Here is a 20,039-nt window from a genome sequence, read left to right on the forward strand (position 1 = left end):
ATTTTGTGAAAAAATAACATATTTACTATTAATTAAATTTTACTGAAAGTACCAATGTCACTTATTCAATACATGCAACCTCCCCCTCTTGTGGTTGATTTTTGAATGTGCTTTAAATTTACATAACTATACATACTTCAATAAACTCCTTCGGCATATAGAGATTATTCAACAGCATATGGGGGTTGTGTTTTAACGCATCTCAAATTCCCCTTCAGCCTCTAGATGTGAGTAATTAAATTATGAAAAGATGCTGAAAACTTTTTCACCCTTTAAAGACCATGTCATTGAATCATAAAATATCACGGTTGGAAGGGACTTCAGGAGGTCATCTAGTCCACTCCCCTGCTCAAAGCAGGACCAATCCCAAATTTTGTCCCAGATCCCTAAATGGCCCCCTCAAGGATTGAACTCACACTCCTGGGTTTAGCAGGCCAATGCTCAAACCACTGAGCTATCCCTCTGCCCATTGAGGTTTGGTAAGGACAAATTTCATGCTGCTGGTAAGAGGCTATTCTATACTGTGTATGCAGCAGAGCTGTTGATTACATTCAAAGGCAGACAATTGTAAAACATATGGAAAGGGCTAAACATAAACTGAATGAAAAGAAACTAAAACTAGGCTAAAACAGCAGAGCCATCAACAACAGTAAAGAAACAAGGCACTGTTACTGGACTATTCTATTTTATCATAATGATGGGCACTGATAGGCTTCCAGCTTGCTTAAAATTGTAAATATATCAATAAAACATGTTCAACTGATAGCTCGCACTCTCGCTCTCTATATGGTGGGTAGGGAAACTAAAGGTCACGTGTTTTTCCGCGATTAAAATGAAACACTATTTGTATGTATGTCTGGTTTTTATCAGAGAATTTTGTTTTATCACTGAAAACTAGAATCCCCAGTCATAACCTCAGCCAAATAGTGGTCAAATATGGCAATGCAAATTTGGCTTTCTGCTTGTACCTCTGCAGAGAAAGAAGCTACTTGTCGATAGCTGCATTTCTTTGTGTGCTGAAACGAGGAAAATGTAGAGACCACCTTGGCTGGGTAGGGTAGACCACAAATAGTTGTGTCCTGCAACAAACGTTTGTTTCGAGTGTCCAGGGTACAATGTATAAATGGGTTCACTTCAGTGCTTTGACCTAGACAAACAAATCAGTGCAGTGCCATTTGAGATCTTCGTTTGAAATCCAGTCACTCAGTCCTCTTCTCTAATCGTTATTGCTACCACTGTCATCATCTAACATAACATTTATTCACTACAGTCTCAGACAGTTAAGATTCATTTGGTAATATGTTTTTTCTCAGGCAATTTCTGGTGGCAGAAAGAGATTCTACTATAAGCATGTCAAAGAGTAGTGAACCAACCCCTAGGCTTCATGGTGCATGGTTTTGGGTTTTTTTCTCCTCACCTTAGATTTTGTACCTTGTCAAATGGGATGGAAAAGTGACACCGTGCCCACATGGCAAAGTGCCCCAAAGTCTTATGATGTTAGCTGTTTCTCAGACCTCCCATTTACTGCAGAAGATCTTTCAAAGTTTGAAATTTTTTTGAAAATAATTTCTTTAAATATTCTTGCTCTGAGGTAACTGAATGGCAAAATTATGCAATAGCTTGTTGGCGCACTGTAACCAAACATGTTAAAGTCTATTTTTAACTTCATTGTGGTTTTTTTCTTTCTTTCTTTCTCTCAACTCCCTTTTTGAAATGTCTAGGTATTGATTGCACTGCAGAAAGATAACCGGGAAGTGGAAAGAGGAAGCCCTTCACTCAAACACTGAAACTACAGTTGCCTCAAATTGAGATCCAAGGGAAAAGAATCTGAAGTGGCAATTGTATGTCAAGATGAACTCAATATGTAGAGCTACAAATAAGTTTGTTGTTTTGAGTTTTTTGTTTAGCACTGGAATTGGCCTTAAAGAAAAAAGTGGAAAAGAAAAACTTTTTAAGTAACAAAACCAAGGCTTAGCCTTAAGAAGCTTAATATAATGTGTGTTTGCTGTGGACAGCATTATACATTCTGCACTTTTAATGAAGGCAATGAAACCAGGCAATTTTAAGCTTGCCTTTTTTATTTCAGTTTAAGTATTTTTAAATACTGGTAATTGGTAACAGTGTGAGTTGCTTTGAAAGCTACTCCCCAGTTTGATTCTTAACCAGAATATACATGCATAAGTGTAGGTGGATTTGGAGAACCTGTTCCGTAACTGGTACTGGAGTTCATAGTTAAGTGAGGTAAGGACCACTTTCTTAGAAATGTCCCCTTTTTTTAAAAGCTATAGGCCTCATTTACCAAAGAAAATGTTAAAATAGAACTACATTCCATCTCATTAACTGAAAACCAAGACCAAACAAAAACACCACTGTAAGTAGAAAATACACTTAAAAACTAGTGAGGGAGGAGTCAGACTAGCAGTACAGCAGCAGAGTCCATTTTCAACCTGCCTTGCAACAGTGTTTCCCACGCATATGGATGCATTGGGAAAGTGCCACATTAATCCCACTGGGTACTAAGCTCTCCAAGGGCTGATCTGTAGTATTATAGCATTATTTCCCATTGGCTCACTCCCATGCACCTATTGAACAGAAGAAAGATGCTAGTAAATGGTAATTAGCAAATGAGGTTTGCTGGGGAAAGTGTCAAGAAATGGTAATTCGCTAATGGGATGAGTAAAATTCATCCATTGATCTAGTTCTTTTTGAGGATAATGGTGTTTTTTAAGACCAGCCTGTACCACACGGTACTGTGCTCGAGCAAGTTACGCAGATGGCAAACTGCAGTTGCGTATTTCTGTTATACAGCTAAAATTTTCTCTGCCTTCATCAGCTGAATGTTTGATTGTAAATCATAAGTGTCCATGATTTACATTGTACACTATACAAAAAACTGCATGGGATAAATTGCTTTATAAATGAGTTTCAACACTGAAAAGGGAAAATAACTGAAACAATATGTATTTTTGATAGCTGTAAATGGGAAATTCTGAATCCTCTCTAGCTTTGGATCTTATCTTCACCATTCACCTTCAGTCTGTCTTTATGCTGGCTGCTCTGATGTCTGAAACACAAGTATAGATGAGAGAGAACTGGAACTAACACAACTGGATTAAAAGTGGAAGTATACTTGCACACACTATTAAATTCCAAGTACATACAGCGTATAATGTAAAATGTCTATAGGATACATGCAAAATACTGTCCATTAGTGAAGTGGTATATTTTCAATAAGTGGTATTTTGACTGTAATCTTAAAAAAACTCAAATGCAACAATTATTTTTCCAAATAAGTGCTTCAGGATTCTGTCACTTCAAAGAGTATGTAATGCAAATGCAGCTTCCAAGTCTGTTACCTCTTTGGCCTCTCTTCCCCTTCTGCACTTTCTATACCTACCATAATTAGCTACTTAGCTTATATCTGGTACTGGCCATTAATTTCTTCAGTAACTGGCAGCATAGTAAAAATTCTTGTGAAGGTAAATGTCCAGGTATCAGAATGGCAATTCCATTCTCTCCTCAGAAATTGCTTAGCTTTGGTCCTTTCATGACTGGTATTGGCATTGTAAATGTGATGAAGTGCAATAGAAAATTGGAAAGTCAGTACCTTTTGATCTATGTTACGTTTTTAATATCACAGATATGCCTTTTTTGTGAAGGTGTATAGAGGCCTAACATCCAGAACATTTGCACTATACATTTACGTACTATACATTACGTATTTATGCAGACCAACTTTATTCTCAGTATACATCCAGTTAATGGTACTGTAGCTGGCTTTGAAACTGTAACGTAGTCTTCATTGCAACTTAATTTGTAGGTTCTTTTAAACCAAGTGTGTCAGAACGTGGTTCACCTACCTTATTGGAATGCAATGTTTAGCCACTGGATATTTAGCAGCCATCCCCAATCTGGTCTCATTTTGCTCCCCACCTAATTGGATATTTAATGTTAATACTGAAAATGGACTTGGTTGTGGAAGAAGGCCTGCTGCAGCACTTGTGCACTGTTTGTTACTTGCAGATGTAATTATTTTGTTCTGTGGTTGATTTTTTTCTTAGAAGATGTATATATTTTCTAATTGATTTATTTGTGTACATAAAGGTATGTTCTTTAAGTAATGAAAAAAAGCAATGCAATAAGAAGCTTTGCACAGTTTTTGTTCTCCTCCCCTTCCCCCCCCCCAAAACCCCTGTATTTGGGAAAAATTTTCACCTGCCTAAAGATAGTTGTTTAAACTTTTCAGTATACTTGATTTGAAAATATGCTTGAATTTTGATAATGCTGTTGAGATGTGTAATAATGGAATAGGATTATTTGCCACTGTAGCTTTTTAATTTTCTGACAGCATACCAAATATCTTAATTAGCTATTAAGGAAGGTTTTCATAATTCAATTCAGGGATTGCATACCAGATTTTTGCCAACTTGATTTTATTGTTAAGGTGTTCAAGGGTATGTGTAACATGATGCATTGAGATTCCCCTATTCTCCATCAAAGCAGAGAGCTGATCTTCCCCCCCACCCCCTCCCAAGGTTTAAAAAAATGAAAATGCTGCAATAATTTAGAAGTATGCAACTTTCACTTTACATGCAGCAAATAAGAGAAACTAGGAAGACTGCAACCTGGTTTGGGATTTTGTGCAACCTGCACTTTACAGTAAAACAAAATATTTTGCATCTTCAATCAGTAATAGTCAAAATGTATCATTTAGTAAAGAACTTCATTTTGAAAGGTACTTTATAATGGCTTCTATTTTTGAATGTTTTAAATACTAGAATGATATGTAAAGAACTACTGACACTCTCTGTATACCATGTTTGTTTTTACGTATGATTATCAAATTTTGTTTAAGTACATGTATCAAACTGGAACTTTTTTGAACTGTAAATATGGTTTTATTAAATAGTCATGTAAATTTATCTAGATCACATGGTGTCAATTACAGTGTAATCCACGCTGAAGTTCCTGAGTTTATATACTAATACTGTTAGTACCTGTTACCTGTTGATAAGGAATCAACTCCTCTTCCTGACTCCATTCACTGAATGAAACAGAACTTTGCATATGCTCCAGTTTCATAGTGTTTGAGTTTTTTTAAAACTATTTATTTTCCCTTCCCTGTTCTGACTGCTATAATTCCAGTCTGCTTGAAAATATTTGGAATTGCTTCCTTTTTTTCAGTTAGCACATACTGGTAATAAGGTTTACAAAGAAAGGGATTTTCAGGTTTAACAGTTCCTGTATGGTGCCATATTGTACTTTCCCATAGGGAGAAAACAAAGGGTCCATGGATCTCCTGAGTTTCATGTTATAGTCAGGGGTCAGCACCACCATGTTGCATGACAGACACTTGACAAAATTACTGGACTTAGTGATGGACATTGGCGGGGGGGGGGGGGGTGAGGGGGCTCCGGACTGAGGCAGGGGGTTGGGGTGTGGGATGGAGTGTACGGGCTCTGGGCTGGGGGTGCAGGTTCCAGGGTGGGGCCAGAAATGAGGTGTTCAGGGGAGGGACTCTGGGTTGGAGCAGAGGGTTGGGGGGGTGTGAGGGCTCCAGCTGGGGGTGCATGCTCTGTGGTGGGGCTGGGGATAAGGGGTTTAGAGGGCAGGGGATTGCGGTGCATGAGGGGTCAGTGGTGCATGCTCCGGGCAGTGCCTACCTCAAGCAGCTCCCAGAAGCATCAAGATGTCTATCCTCCCCTCCCCCCCCACCTCCTACACGGAGGCGCAGCCAGACAGCTCTGCGCACTGCCCTCTCCGCAGCTGCTGCCCCTGAAACTCCCAGGGGGCACAGAGGCAGCATGCCTACAGAGGCGCCTGGCCACACCTCCACCAGCAACAGCATGGAGGTGGGGAGAAAGACACTTGCGGGGAGCTGCCTGAGGTAAGCACCCCCGCGGACCTCAAAATTTTTACTATAGACACTGGTGTCAGTGTACGGACACGTTGCCGACTTCTGGTTACAGTTTCAAATTCTAATCAATTTTCTCAGGAGGAAGGGCTTTGGAAGACCAGAGTTGTAACTGTTTGTTCTCACAACATTGGGACACGAAATTTCCAAGGAAGTTGCATAAGATTAAGTGAATGTTAGTTTGTTTTTAACAGCTGCAGAGTGCATTTGCTCCCTACATTCTTCCCCATCTCAGTCAAACCTCCACACTGAAGAGCTGCTTTTCCGTGCCTACTAGCCTCTCCTTCCTCAGGCCATATGTACCTGAAAGTGAAAGGCATGTTAGCCCTTGCTGCTTAACAGTCTTAAAAAGTGTCACATAAGCCATTTTATTTTTTCACTTGAGACAAAAGGAACAAAGTGTAAGAAGACTATTTAAAGGAAATCCAACTACACTAGTAGGGCTTTGGAACATGCATCAAAAAGTAGGAATAATACATACTGCTCCTCTGGAGTAGTGGGAGAGTAAGTAAAACAGAAAATGGAGCAAGCTTCATAAATGCTATGGTGAGAGAGAACTGTAACTTGATCATCATACTGAGGCTGAATTAGATAGTGTAATTCTGTTACAGGGAGTCCATTACTCGTATGTCCTTATATCTTTACCAAAATAACTGAGTAGGAAACCAAATAGATGCTGTACTGCACAACAGGACATCTTTAACTTAAAATTTTAGCTGATGAAGAGCTTACCTATTTGCCTGAGTAACTGGGCTTAACCTGAAAGAAACCGGGTTTTATAAATAATTTATTTCCCTTTTTCATTTAAGATGTTGGCCACTATATTTATTGATATGTCTCCATGTGCTGGCTAGTTTCTGCAAGAGAGAAAAGATTAAACTGAGTAGTGGTGTTTTGCCCCAATTAGTCAACCTACTTTCTAGACTCTCATCACTACTGGTGATTTAGTAGAGCACTAAAAACCAATAAACATAAAAATGGGGTATTTAATACAGTTGAATTGTTTTGCTGTGACTCAAACCATTTTGCAAAAAAAAAGACTTTAAGGGACATCATCAAATCAAACTAATTAGAGAAGATGAAAAACATCTAATTTGTTCCAAGACCATGCAGGATTGTTTTCAGAGACTGTCGTCTCTCCAGGATAGAAGACAAACCTTTTATGCTCTCAGTAATAAAATGACCAGCTTTCCATCATGATCCCAATTCCTCCCTCCCAACTGAGAATTTTTTAGGTGTGGTATCAATTTTTTTTCCCAATGTTAAGGTGATTCAGAAAAGCTACTTCAGAGATCACTTAGAAAAAAAAAAAGTTGTAAACGTTTTTAGAAACTTCTTAATGCTTTTTAATTTACTCTTTTATACATCTTAGCTAAGAAAACTCAATAAGTTTGTTTGCTGATTCTTGTTTGGCAAGATCTAGTGCACTGGACTGTTACTGAGAAGGCTATTTTTTGTTCATTTTGTAATTAGAACCTCAGGATGCTGTCATTTCTCAGATGTATGTTGAACGTGTGCAGACCTTGAGACTGATATGTCTAATTATGCTTATTGCATCAACTTGTGTAGTTTAGGATCTGTACTAAGTCTACAATGAACCAGCATGATTTACTGGGGTTAGAAGAGATTTGGATCTCCAGGTAAAGTATGTCTAAGGTGTCTATTGCCTTAGTATATAAATGCCAATGTTAAAATTACTCCTTGTCATCTTGCTCATTAAGTACTGAAGTTATAACCCCCGGCCACTGTTCTGACCCACATTATTTCACTGCTGTAGAGACATTTCTTCTAACTTTAGAAACCAGAAAAAGGTCAGTCACTAGCCACTCATTACTTACTAGACCAGTGCATGCAATCCTGCCCTCTACAAAGATTTTTCATCCACCAGTGGCCAATAAATTAACTCCCTCACAAGGACGATTTAAGGATTAATTAGCATGCATAATTCTGCAGCTCTTGCATTCTGTGAACATCTTCATAAGAGAACTTTTCATGGATCTCCCTTTCAACTCTCTGCTGCTTGGCTGTTTAATTCTCTGCTGTTTAATTCTGTGGACCAATAGGGAAGATGCTGCGGATCACAAGTGCTTCACCAACCACAGCTTGAGGATAACTAGGTTAGTTAACACCTGTTCAGTGTATTGTGCATATAACTGCTATGTATTAATACTAAAACAAGCTCCTGGTAAATTGTATTATTTACAATCTATATCACTTTATATCTTCAGAGTTTTACAAAAATTAATCCTCAAAAAATGTCTGAGACACAGGTAGGTAAGTACACCTACATTAGCATTGTGGGGAACAGACTCCCAAAGCCACACAGTGAGTTAGTGGCAGAACCAGGACTGGAATCTGAGGGCATTTGACTTGCAGTTTTTTGCTTACCCCAGAAGGTGTTGCTGCCAGTGATTAGAATAGTGCCAGTGTGTGTGTTTTTTAAAAGCATACTTAAAATATCTGATAGAGTAATTAGCCAAATATGCTTGTTTTTTTCATGAGCCATTGAAAAAGGCATAACTTGATGGCAGTCTCCTGATGGAATGTATAATATTAAAACTTGGGAAACAAAGTTTTCATTTAGATGTGAAATTGAGAATATTTCACCCTTTTACTATATACCAAGCCTGTACATGAAAGACACTATCAGAGATAAATAAACCAATTTAAGTGCTCAATTTTTGTTTGTCTGTCTTAACCTCACTTTCTTCTCCAAAATCCTCATTCTGGTAGAAAGGATTTTGCTTCCTTGATTTTTTTCTTTACAGCTTTGCAAGTAAGGGTGAGTCCAGCATGGTGACGTTTCAGCATCTCCAGCTGCTGACTTAGCACTTCAGCAGCATCCACCTTGTTCTCGAAGTCCCGCAGCAGTACCTCACTTCCAAGAAGCCCACACTTCTGTCGCAACTTCAGGTTGTGTACCCGTAAACTATCCCTAGCCTGTTTTGTTCTGGTCAGAATCTCTCTTTTCTGGGCCACCAGTGCCTCAATCTCCATGAGCTGGGCCCTTTGGTCTTGATTCTGAGCTTCTACAAACTGCAATTTTTCTTTGAGCTGGGTCAGGACTTGCACTGTATTAGTGATCTTCTTCCGGAACTTCAGAAGCTCTTCATTGCGCTCCTCAATTTTCTCATTGTAGGTCTGGTTCTCTATTTTCAGCTGCTCAAAGTCTATCAGGTGCAGTCCTTCTGCCACCTCCTCTTGAGCTTTCAGGCTGGCTTCAAGCTTTTCAACCTTATGCTGCAGCTTGATGTTTTCCAACCGGCCCTAGAATGGCAGAAATGAGAGAGCAGGAAAGATTTATTAACTTTTTCTAATCCACCTCTCTATCAAGACAGGCCGCCTTTGTGCTTTGTCAAGTCTAAATATAAGTGACCTAATCCATGAAGCATCTTCTTCTGAATTTTAGCAGGTGCTAGATACCTAGCAGGATTTTCACAAGCGGCTCTTCATTTATAGGTGCCTAACTACTTTTATAAATCTGGCCCAAAGTTGAAAATATATGCATGAGAGGGGGAGGTACGCTAGGGTGATGCTAGCTGTGGCCCACCTTCCCTAGGTTTCACGGAGCCGCTCTGGAAGCTCACGTCCCACATTAGGGGGGGGCCTTACCTCACTCATCTCCTTCTCTTTCCGCTGCTCCTTGGCTTGCATGTGCTCCACCTCCTTAATGGCGGCGCCCTTGCCCCCCAGCTGGCGCCCCAGGGTGAAGAGGGTCACCTCCTTCTTGCAGGCCTGGAAGGCGAGCCAGTCGGCGTTCACCTGCTCCAGCTTTCCCGTGCAGCGCCGCTCCCGGTCGTCTATCTGGAGCTGGTCCCCTGCCCTCTGCCGGGCCAGCTGGCTCCTCAGCTCCTCCAGCAGGGCCAGGGAGCGGGCGTAGCGGCGCTCCTTGGCGGAGACGGGCTCCTCCAGCTCCGCGCGGGGCGGCTCCTCGCCCTTCTTGCGGAAGAGCTCGCACAGCTTGAACTGCAGGTGCCCGTTGTACCGGCGCGTGCGCTCGCGCTCGGCCAGCAGGAGGCGGTACTGCTCGGTCAGCTCCGCGCGCCGCCGCCGCGCCGCCTCCTCCGGGCTGCCCAGCCCCTCCCCCCAGCCCTCCTGGGGGCTTAGCACTTCCCGCACCTGCAGCGGGGGCGGCTCCTCGGCCTCGCCCTCCGTGAAGCTGGCGCTGGTGGGCGCCTCGGCCTCGGGGGTTCCCTCAGCGGCCGGGGAAGGAGGCTCCGTGCCCGCTCTGGGTTCCGACTCTGCCTCCCCCTCCTCCGCGGCAGCCTCTTCCCCCGCCGGCTTCTCAAGGGCACTGTCGCCCTCGGCCTCCTCCGGCCCCTCCTCTCCGGCCGCCGGGCCCTCTGCCTCCACAGGGGACTCCCCGGGGTGAGCCGGAGCCTCGTCCCCCTCCCCCTCCCCCTCCATCCCCTCAGCTGGGTCCTCTCCCGGGCCCGGCCGCGGCTCGATTGGGACGCGTCAATCTCAGCGCCACTCGCTTCCTTGTTTACCGGTCCCCCCCTCCCGTTGCCAAGGCAACAACGCTGGACTCGTTCAGCCAATGGGAGGAGCAGCCCCCTCCCTGCGGAGACACTTTGCCGACGCCCCGAACTGTCCGTCGACCACTCCGCGAAGGGGCTGCCTGGGGTCGCTTACCTGATTGGCGGACGGAACCTGCGCCTCGAATTCTATTGGTCTCTGGGTTTCCGCCGCGCCTCATCGCCCTCATCCTATTGGTTTAATTGTGAGGGGCGTGTCAGATTGTTTGGCTCTATTGGGTTCCCACTACGCGTCCCCGCCCCTTGGGCGCGCTGCCATTGGTCGTCCCTGGGTGTGGGCGGTGCCGCGCGTGCGCAGTGCGGCGCGGCGGGCGGGGTAAGATGGCGGAACTGGGGAAGAAGTACTGCGTGTACTGCCTGGCTGAGGTGAGCTCGCTCCGTTTCCGTTGCACCGAGTGTGCCGACATTGAGCTCTGCCCAGACTGCTTTTCGGCAGGCGCCGAGATCGGGCCGCACCGCCGATGGCACGGCTACCAGCTGGTAGACGGCGGCCGCTTCACCCTCTGGGGGGCCGAGGCCGAGGGCGGCTGGAGCAGCCGGGAGGAGCAGCTGCTGCTGGACGCGATCGAGCAGTTCGGCTTCGGCAACTGGGTAAGCGAGCGGCCGCCGGGGAGCTCAGAGCCCCTCTCCCTGGATGGCCTGTCAAGCCGTGGGCTTGTCAGGGAGCCGGTCAGGGTCTCAGGGGGGTTAACGAGGCGTCGGGGCCTGGGGCTTTCCTCAGTGGGGCTCCTCTGGCTGTGATATGCCGTTTCTATCGTCCCCCGCTCCGCATCGCGGGCCCACAGCTCCCCAGGGGGCTGATCCAGCAGTGCCCCCCCCCCCCCTTTTGCCTATCCACCTCCTGTACAGCGTGTATCAGCTGTACGGCATCCAGCTGCTGACAGCCAGCCAGCCCCCCCAACTGCTCCCTTCCGCTCAGCCACGCTCCATGGTCTGGGTAAAATTCACAAGTCTTTAAAATACGGACTCTGTTCTGTTGTTGCTCATTATACCTGCGATCACTGAAACCTCAACACTTTCCACACCGTCAGACTTCCTGGTACTGTTTGTGCTGCTGCTGGACAAGCTTCGCGTCTGTGTGTGGTGTCTATGGTCAGTCGCTTTCTGGGTCTCATGCATTGGTGTTAAACTGAGTCTCTGGCTAGTGATGGCCCATACAGCAACTTTCTGGTCACGAGACACAATCTTGGTGTCTTAACTTAAGGTTTCTACTTAAGAGAGTGTCTGGTGGGGAATGTTCAATTTCTGGTTATTACAGCTGTGAAGAAAACCTGAACAAAGTGATGCTGAGCCGTCTTACTGAATCTGCGGAAGCCAACACAGTAAATGGAGGTGTCAACTTCTTTCTTCTTCTCAAGAAGATAACATTGAAATGTTATGACACTTTCAAAGTTAGCATTAACTGTTAATCATGTTGACACAAACATTGTTTATTTTAGGATAGCATGCAGGGTATGAATAACATCATTTTTGAAATATTCTTGTTCCTTGTGGCATTGTACATGGTATTTGAGATACAAACTGCAGGTGAGTGTCTAAAGTCAAAGGCTCTATTAAATAGCTAAATTAATAATACTTTCTTAATAAAAGCTTTTCTGTGAAACCATGGGGCTTTGTTTTTGTTTTTAATCTAACATTGAGCTATCAGCAACATGGCTTTCAGAAAGGGTCAATCAAGTTTTGTCTGACAGCCTGCTTTTTTTTTTCTGTACCTGTTTCATAGTCTGTGTGTGTGTGTGTGTGTGTATAAAAACCAAAGAACCCCACAGATTGCAGAATAATTTAGTATGTGCACCAGGGATTCTAGTAAAGGAAGTGCTTCCCCAAAGACTTACAACAGAATACTGTTCTTTTTTAGATGACAGAAAGATTTCCTTTTTATACAACCTCCCATCCCTGTTTCATTGCAGATTTGACTCTGTTTACTCTTTTGTTCCCTATTCTCATCACACCTGTCTTCATTGTATTTGTTTTTCACTCTAGTATGTCACAACTGTCAGGTCACACACTAACAAAATTTTATTTGTTTTACTACAATATAGGAAGCTGACTCAATCACCATTTATAGTGATAATTGCCTGAAAAATGGCTTTTCTTCAGAAAGACAGCAAGATACCTCAACACATCCAAGCTCGTACTGTTTAGTGCCCTACTCCACATCCCATATTTTTCATAAATATGAGGGCAAGTCTTTTTTTTTTCTTTTTGAAATTCTTACTGCTTAATAAAACCTAAGTTCATTAAATACACTACTTATTATGAGGGCTGTGGCTTTTTTGTTACCTAACAAACTACTCTTGTAGAGACCTGCAAGCATTAATCTTTCTCACCTGTGTACTGTGGTTTTTGTTTTTTTGTTTTTTTTAAAAAAGCGGGGGGAGAGGAGATATGATCCAAGTATTGAACTTCCACTTCCAAATGAGCAAAATTAGATATGGAGGGATCAGTTTTGACTACATGGCTAAGGCTGCATTAAGAATTGCATTTAAAGAACTAAATATCTCCACTTCATAGTTTTAATGGTTGAAATCATTAAAATGTTGCAAAATTCAGTTCTCTGAATAATTATTGTGCCATCTAAATTTTCTTAGAAAAATTGCTACCAACTTCTGCAGGAAACACTTTTTAAAATTTTGTTTAGAATTTTCCCTCTTCTTAAACTGTGGGTCCTCCCATATTTCTCTAGTTAAACAACCACATACACACATGACTAGTGTACTAGACTTAGGCCTCTCATTTGTTTAAATGTATAGAGTTGTAATCTTGTTCCCCTTCTGTAAAATGTTGGAGTGAAGAGGGCATGAAACTCTGTTGGGAGGGAGGACCTGAGTCACAGAAACAACTTTTATGAGGTGAATGATTGCCACTTATTTTTCCTACACTGTGTGCCAAGCAAGCTGTTGAATAAATAGGATTGTTTGATCCTCTCTTATATTCTGCAAAGAAATGTGTTAACTTTTGTTCCCCAGAGAATTTTGACATAAGATTCAACCAGTGGAATTACTCTACCTTTTCTAGATTTCAGGGACACTACAATACTGTCAAGGTGCACTTCGTATTGAGACATGGAATGCCTATATTTAGTAGTGACCCTGAGGATGTCACTTCCAGATGGTGGTGTTCATGTATATCGTGGTGGTGTCTTGGGAGTCACTGAGAAATTGGTGTAGCTTGCTGGGTAATACTTATGGTGTCAGCTTCATGGAATACTATTAGTAGCACCTGTTTTAGAGGTTAGTCACTGAGGTGCTGTTGGCATCTAGGAAACGTCTTGGTGGAATATTATAGGTGGGGTGGACTTTATACTGGACTAGAAGAGAGTGTGAACGCACACTAGAATGGTTAACCTAAATATTGCTAGAAAAACAAAGATATTTCAGGTTGATGCGTGGGGGAAAACACGAGAGGTTATCCCTAATAATTGGGTGTATTGGGTGTAACTGAGCTAATAAGTCAAGCCATCACTAATATCCTTAACTTTCTCCTTCTAGGAGGATATGGCTGCTCATGTTGGAGCATCCCGAACTCCCCAGGAAGTGATGGAACACTATGTAAGCATGTATATCCATGGCAACCTTGGAAAAGCCTGCATCCCTGACACTATTCCTAACAGAGTGACAGATCACACTTGTCCCAGTGGTGGCCCACTTTCTCCTAGCCTGACCACACCTCTCCCTCCTTTGGACATATCAGTGGCAGAACAGCAGCAATTGGGGTATATGCCACTTCGAGATGACTACGAGATTGAGTATGACCAAGATGCTGAGACTCTGATCAGTGGCCTTTCAGTGAACTACGATGATGATGATGTGGAAATAGAATTAAAAAGAGCTCATGTTGATATGTATGTAAGAAAACTTAAGGAGAGGCAACGACGGAAAAATATTGCACGAGATTATAATCTGGTACCTGCCTTTCTTGGGAAGGAAAAAAAGGACAAGGAAAAAGCTCCAAAACGGAAGATCACAAAAGAAGAAAAGGAGTTGAGGCTAAAACTGAGACCTCTCTATCAATTCATGTCTTGTAAGGAGTTTGAAGACTTCTTTGAGAACATGCACAAGGAGAGGATACTTCGAGCAAAAATTCGAGAACTGCAGCGGTACCGTCGAAATGGAATCACCAAAATGGAAGAGTCGGCAGAATATGAGGCAGCTAGACATAAACGGGAGAAGAGGAAAGAGAATAAAAATATAGCCAGTTCCAAGAGAGGAAAGGAAGATGGTAAGGATGGGGAATTTGCTGCTATTGAGAATCTGCCTGGCTTTGAACTCTTATCAGACAGAGAAAAAGTGCTCTGTAGCTCTCTAAATTTAAGTCCGGCACGTTATGTGACTGTGAAAACTATAATTATTAAAGACCATCTCCAAAAAAGACAAGGTATTCCCTCAAAAAGTCGCCTTCCCAGTTATTTGGACAAGGTACTAAAGAAAAGGATTTTAAACTTCCTAACAGAAAGTGGTTGGATATCTAGGGATGCTTCATGAAACTTATCTGATTTGAAAGCTGAGTCAATGTGAATAAATGGCTCATCATGGGCCAAATGACTCTGTTACTTTCGCTCCCTCCCCAAAGATAGGATTTTTCTTGTAAAATATGAGTATTTACAATCCTCTGTCCAAAAGGATGCTCTTACATTGGATCATGGAAAATACCAAACTGTAACTTCTTGTGTGATCTTAAAGTTAAGTACTTGAAGATAAAGGATTTGCCGCTAAATATTCATTGCAGATGAGGTGGATCAGATTTCATCTTTTTTGGAACGGATATGTTCTTACTTTGATTTATTCAAATCCAGTAGCCCAAGGCTAGTTGTTATACTCTCTGCTGTTGGACAAAAGGGTTATTAGTGCAACGCTTGTTTTGGGGTGGGAGATGGAAGCATTCATTTGGTGGAGCCTGTCTTGTTTCACTCTCTCTTCATGGTGCTGGTAGCCAAATGAAACTTACAAAAATCCTGAGCTTTGAAGTACAGAACACTTGAAGTGAGCATTTTTGTGAATAGTGCTTAGCTTCCAGCACTCTTTACTCAGTAACAAGGACCTGTATTGTGGTAGAGTGATTGTGAGCACAAATAGAAAATGCAAGAGGAGGTGAGTTAATAGGATGGGACAGGGACATGGAATATGGTGGTTAAGTTGCTTCCAGACACTTCCCTCATGGAGCAGATTCTTAGACTTATTTTCACACTGAATTGCCTCTTAGGCAGATTACTCCAGGGTCTGTGCTAGCGTAGACCCTTCAGGAAACTCCTGTGGCAGACAGATAATTCAGTAGCAACAAAGTTCCCTGCCCCTACTCTGGGCACAGGGGACTTAACTGACCCAGGGAAGTGTAATGTTCTTCTGAATCTGGTCAGTTGTTTGTACATTTTCATCTAATACTGATGTACAAACCACTGACGTAAAAACATGGGAGCTACTTCAGACTTGCAGCTAAAGTTCCCTGCTCATTAAAAACATGAAACTAAATCAAACCATTACAGGTTGCCTGTTGCACATATTTTGCTTAAAATACGTTGAGACAAATTTATTGCAAATGGCAGCAAAAATCTTAATTTGCTACTTGGTTTACTTCAGTACAAATCATGTGATATTTCACCGAAAATGTGACATACCAACCTCCATAGGTAGCTTTGGGGGGAAAGGTGTGGGTGGTTGTTTTGCTTTTAAAAGGGCTACAGTCGGAGTTTGGTGCTTGCAACAAGCACCAGTTTCTCTCCCTAACTCGAGCATACAAAAGAAGTATCTGATCAATAAAACGTTGATCCTATGTATCAGATTTTTAATTGAAGCAGGGAAAGAATCTGAAGAACTAAAGCAGAATATGTATTGTTACAAGTACCTTACCTGAATATAGCAAATTTAAAAAAAAAATAATTCGTTATAGCTGACATTCTTGCAAAATGCAGGGAACTATGTGCTATGTAGGGTTTTATGTTTTTTAATTCCTTGTTTCCTGTGTTCTTGCTGGCTTTCCTTCCTTTAAGCTTCCCTGTTTGGAAAGGTCTTTAACAGTAAGCTAACTTGATGTGTTTGGAATGCAGGCACTCTGAAAATTGGGACTTGAAGATTTATTAAGATAACGAGGAGAAAAAAATTGTGCATTCACAATGTCTTAACACTTTGTTTTGATATTTCATGCAGTGGACAGAGAAGTAATCACCAAACCATGTAATATTCTTTCAAGCTGCAGAGTGAATTCTATACATGGAATTCTGCGTGTTCTTAATTGTCAATGTATCCATCATTACCAAAACAGTGTTAATAATGAGTCCTAATAAGAAAAGAGTATTAGTACAAAAACCAGCATTTCCAAGAGAATCTATGGTGCCTTTTTCTTTTGAGCTTGTGGTATTTTAAGTCTCTTCAGAAAGGCAAGGACTACGTCCCCAGCTGTGTAATGCTTCGTTTTGTCGTAACTGTAAGTGGCTTATTGTAAAATACTTAAAGACAAAACTGTCAGTCCCACTTTTTGCAGTATAAGTGACTGACATGTGCTCAACAGCTATGAGAACCACCTCCACTTGTCGTGTGTATCCTTTTGTGCATGCACAAGTTCATATACTACAAATTGTGATAAGTTTCCATGCCCTACTTACATGGAAAGGGGGAAGATGTTCTCAAGCTGTCTCTTTTCAAGCATGGTACTGGATTAGGTGGTGGGTTCTTCTTTTCAGTTTGTAAGCCCTGTTATCTGGGTGTCATACTATCCCCATACATTCAGTATTCTGGAACCTCAGCTGCATAAATAACTTTTTTCATTTAGTAGCTTTTAAATCTACATCACTTTTATATTTCTAAGGTGCTCTGGCACAACTCTTAGTGGGTTTAATTGAAGCAATATTCTGAAGCCCATCTGATGGATAACTAAAAGAATCAGACTTCTAGGCACTCATAAGATTCAGCTAAATATTGCATAAATCAGTTCTTCTGCATTTACACTTTGTCGTTTCTGAATTCCTTGGCCCTTCCAAAAATGTTACTTTGGTGCTAGACATAACTTATTGAAGATCTGAATGAATGTAAAATAAAGTATTTTTAATGTATGAAAACCATGGATATCAATACTTATTTCAATCCTGGAAGCAGATTCAATAATGTAAGAGTGTTTATTACCTTTGAATGCTAATCAGGTGGAAAGGGCTTCCCTAGAAGCAAGGTCTCATGGTCAGCTATCCTTTTACTTAAAGATGACTTGTGCTAGAGGATACTGCTGTTCAGTGTTTTCATATGGAATTGATTTCTTAGCTTAAACCTGCCTTTTTGTTATGAGTGAACTCTTTACTTGTGCCATGCAGTTATCCTAATCAAGTAATTGAATGAAACTGTACTGCTTTTCTGGGGTGAAGGTTGACTGAGTAATATTTCATAATAGCTCTCCAAACCATACCTCTGTGTGTGTGTATATCCTTTCTTGTGCTGAATTAATCCTAACTTGCATGTTGCTAATTTATGAACTGTTTTTAAACATACATGCTATTTTTGACTCCGTGGATGCCTCAAATAGAACAGATAAGCTACATTGCTAAGAGCTGAAATGAGTTTAAACTGTGACAGTCAAGCTTGTGTTTAGAGTACTGACCCTGTACTACATGCACCGTGATACCCTCTACTTTAAGTAGGGTTAGGATACAATAGCATAACACTATACATCTACTGTGATCAACCGAGTTCCAGTGAGGCCTTACCCAACCAGCTTTTTTTGTAACAATGAAACATTCACCCTCCCTTTACAAATGTGTACTAATCAACTTTGATTTTAGCACCTCTTGCTGCTGGAGGACTTGAACAAGTATGCTGGAATTAGGGAAACCCTCCCCAGTTTCCTGTAGCTGTTCAAGGTGCTAGAATGGTTCTAGTGGACTTGTATGAAGCAGGGTGCAGGAACGGCTTGGGCCTCAGTTAAACTGAAGCACTTTACCATTTTTCTTCTGTAGGGCTGGTGTAGCGGTACTATGTGCCACTCAATCTCTTTTTAATACAGTTCTTGCAAGATGCTTTTGCATGTATCCTAATTACTCTTAAACTATGGTAACATAATACTGCAAAGAAGGAAGACAGCAGCTGCCTGTTCAGGCTTTTTTTTTTTTTTTAAATAAAACCAAACAATGCATTCATTTGAAGTGTGTTCTGGTGTAGCTGTGCTATACCTACAACAGCATCTGCTGCAATCATGTAAAATCTAACTAAGGGGGTCATTGTGCCCATACACCTCTTAACAGATTTCTTCCCATTGTATATAACAGTTTTTACATTAATAAAGTCTTTTTCATTACTGTTAGTGATGGAGCGTGTATTTTACAGAAAGGCAGGTGGGAGAGGGAAGAGAGGAAAAAAGCTGGAGAAACAAAGGGAGCAGGTTGTAGTAGCTTTTAACTGCATCACTCCAAAAAGTTAGTCAGCAAATAACTCCTCTCACCCAGGAGAAGGCTAGTGTGAAACTGCAGTAATCATACAGGAGTACACTATTGAAGTACCTTTTTCTGTCTTATGCCATGGACTGAGCACTCAGTGCTGGTGCCACAAAAAGAGCCACTGTCAGCTTTCTGCTGCTGGTCTGCTGACTGCAAGCTGCTTCTCCTGTCTCCTTCCTCAGCCTCACATGCTGTACTTCCTGCTACTCATCTTACTCTTTCTCCCTGCCCCTTTTTCATGTTAGATTGTGGAGAGGAAGGGAAGGAGGTTGTAGGTGAGCCTATTCCTCCGGTCCCTCCTGCACGCTCTGGTTCTTGGTATATAGCTGGTCACTCAGTCGCTGTTGCACGGACTCTCAAAGGGGAAAGATGACACTGGACACAGACACCCTAAAATAAAAGTGGTCAATACTGCCTCAATTAAAACAAATCCAGTTTCCTGCTTATGGATTTGTGCTTAGGTCTCTAACAGTTTTGAGGCGGGCTATATGCACACTGTATGAATCAGTTTACCGTGTTCTTTTTGTTAGCAAGGTCTAGCCTGTTCCCAAGTAGGAAAAGCAACTGAAACAATTAGTGTCACACTAATTGCTCTCTCCCCCTTTTGAGCAGAAGAAATTTTCAGTTCTTTCAACAGCAAACTTGTTTAGCCAAAAACTGTATACTAAGCTGCTATATTTGTAACTAGAATAACATTGCTCAAGCAAGCCACTGCTCAGTAATCAGGTGGAAAGCAGTAAAAAACTGCCCATAGATATAATGGGTGTCATTTTTACTCTGCCCCCTTGACATCTCCTTGCAGAGGACAATTTTGATGTTACAAATATAGTACTCTTCAGTCCAGGTCAGTTAATCCAAAACAATCCATACTGCAGCAATCACCCTTGTTAGTGCTAATGTGATGAATGTCCAAACAGTTGCTTAACAAAAGCAAGAGGGTGGAACCAGCATCAAACACCTCTCAGGCCTCAAAGACACACAACCAAGGCGCTCAAACCCCAAAGGAGCGACAGTCATGACTGTGTATGCTGAAGGATTCTAACTGTGATCACCTACTGTTAGCAAAATGAGAGATTTCTCACAGACATAGGCAGAGCTTGTTTTGTGGGTGCAACATAAAGCCCTACCACTTTTTCTTCCCTTTCCCCTTCAACCGCTACTTTAAAAGTCACAA

General features: G+C 41.9%; 3 protein-coding genes across 7 annotated transcripts in view; 2 read left to right on the forward strand and 1 right to left on the reverse strand.

Moving 5' to 3' along the window:
* Nucleotides 1–4,928, forward strand: part of TBC1D14 (TBC1 domain family member 14) — a 119,968-nt gene extending 115,040 nt beyond the window's left edge. For all 5 annotated transcript variants that reach the window (XM_038400295.2, XM_043512487.1, XM_043512485.1 and 2 more), the window contains one exon: nucleotides 1,722–4,928. In XM_038400295.2, the coding sequence (XP_038256223.1) occupies nucleotides 1,722–1,787 (66 nt within the window). In that variant the 3' untranslated portion in view covers nucleotides 1,788–4,928. The remainder of the gene's footprint in view (nucleotides 1–1,721) is intronic.
* Nucleotides 4,526–10,336, reverse strand: CCDC96 (coiled-coil domain containing 96). Its single transcript, XM_038400300.2, has 2 exons — nucleotides 9,527–10,336; nucleotides 4,526–9,181 (listed from the first exon to the last, which is right to left on the reverse strand). The coding sequence occupies exons 1-2, from the start codon at nucleotides 10,319–10,321 to the stop codon at nucleotides 8,636–8,638; spliced, it is 1,341 nt and encodes a 446-aa protein (XP_038256228.1). The 5' UTR covers nucleotides 10,322–10,336; the 3' UTR covers nucleotides 4,526–8,635.
* A 47-nt stretch (nucleotides 10,337–10,383) lies between these two features.
* On the forward strand, nucleotides 10,384–18,732 carry TADA2B (transcriptional adaptor 2B). The gene is made up of 2 exons (XM_038400301.2): nucleotides 10,384–11,043; nucleotides 13,944–18,732. The coding sequence occupies exons 1-2, from the start codon at nucleotides 10,774–10,776 to the stop codon at nucleotides 14,934–14,936; spliced, it is 1,263 nt and encodes a 420-aa protein (XP_038256229.1). The 5' UTR covers nucleotides 10,384–10,773; the 3' UTR covers nucleotides 14,937–18,732.
* The last annotated feature ends 1,307 nt before the right edge of the window (nucleotides 18,733–20,039 follow it).

Source organism: Dermochelys coriacea, chromosome 4 (assembly GCF_009764565.3).
Source record: "Dermochelys coriacea isolate rDerCor1 chromosome 4, rDerCor1.pri.v4, whole genome shotgun sequence".
NCBI lineage: Eukaryota > Metazoa > Chordata > Testudines > Dermochelyidae > Dermochelys > Dermochelys coriacea.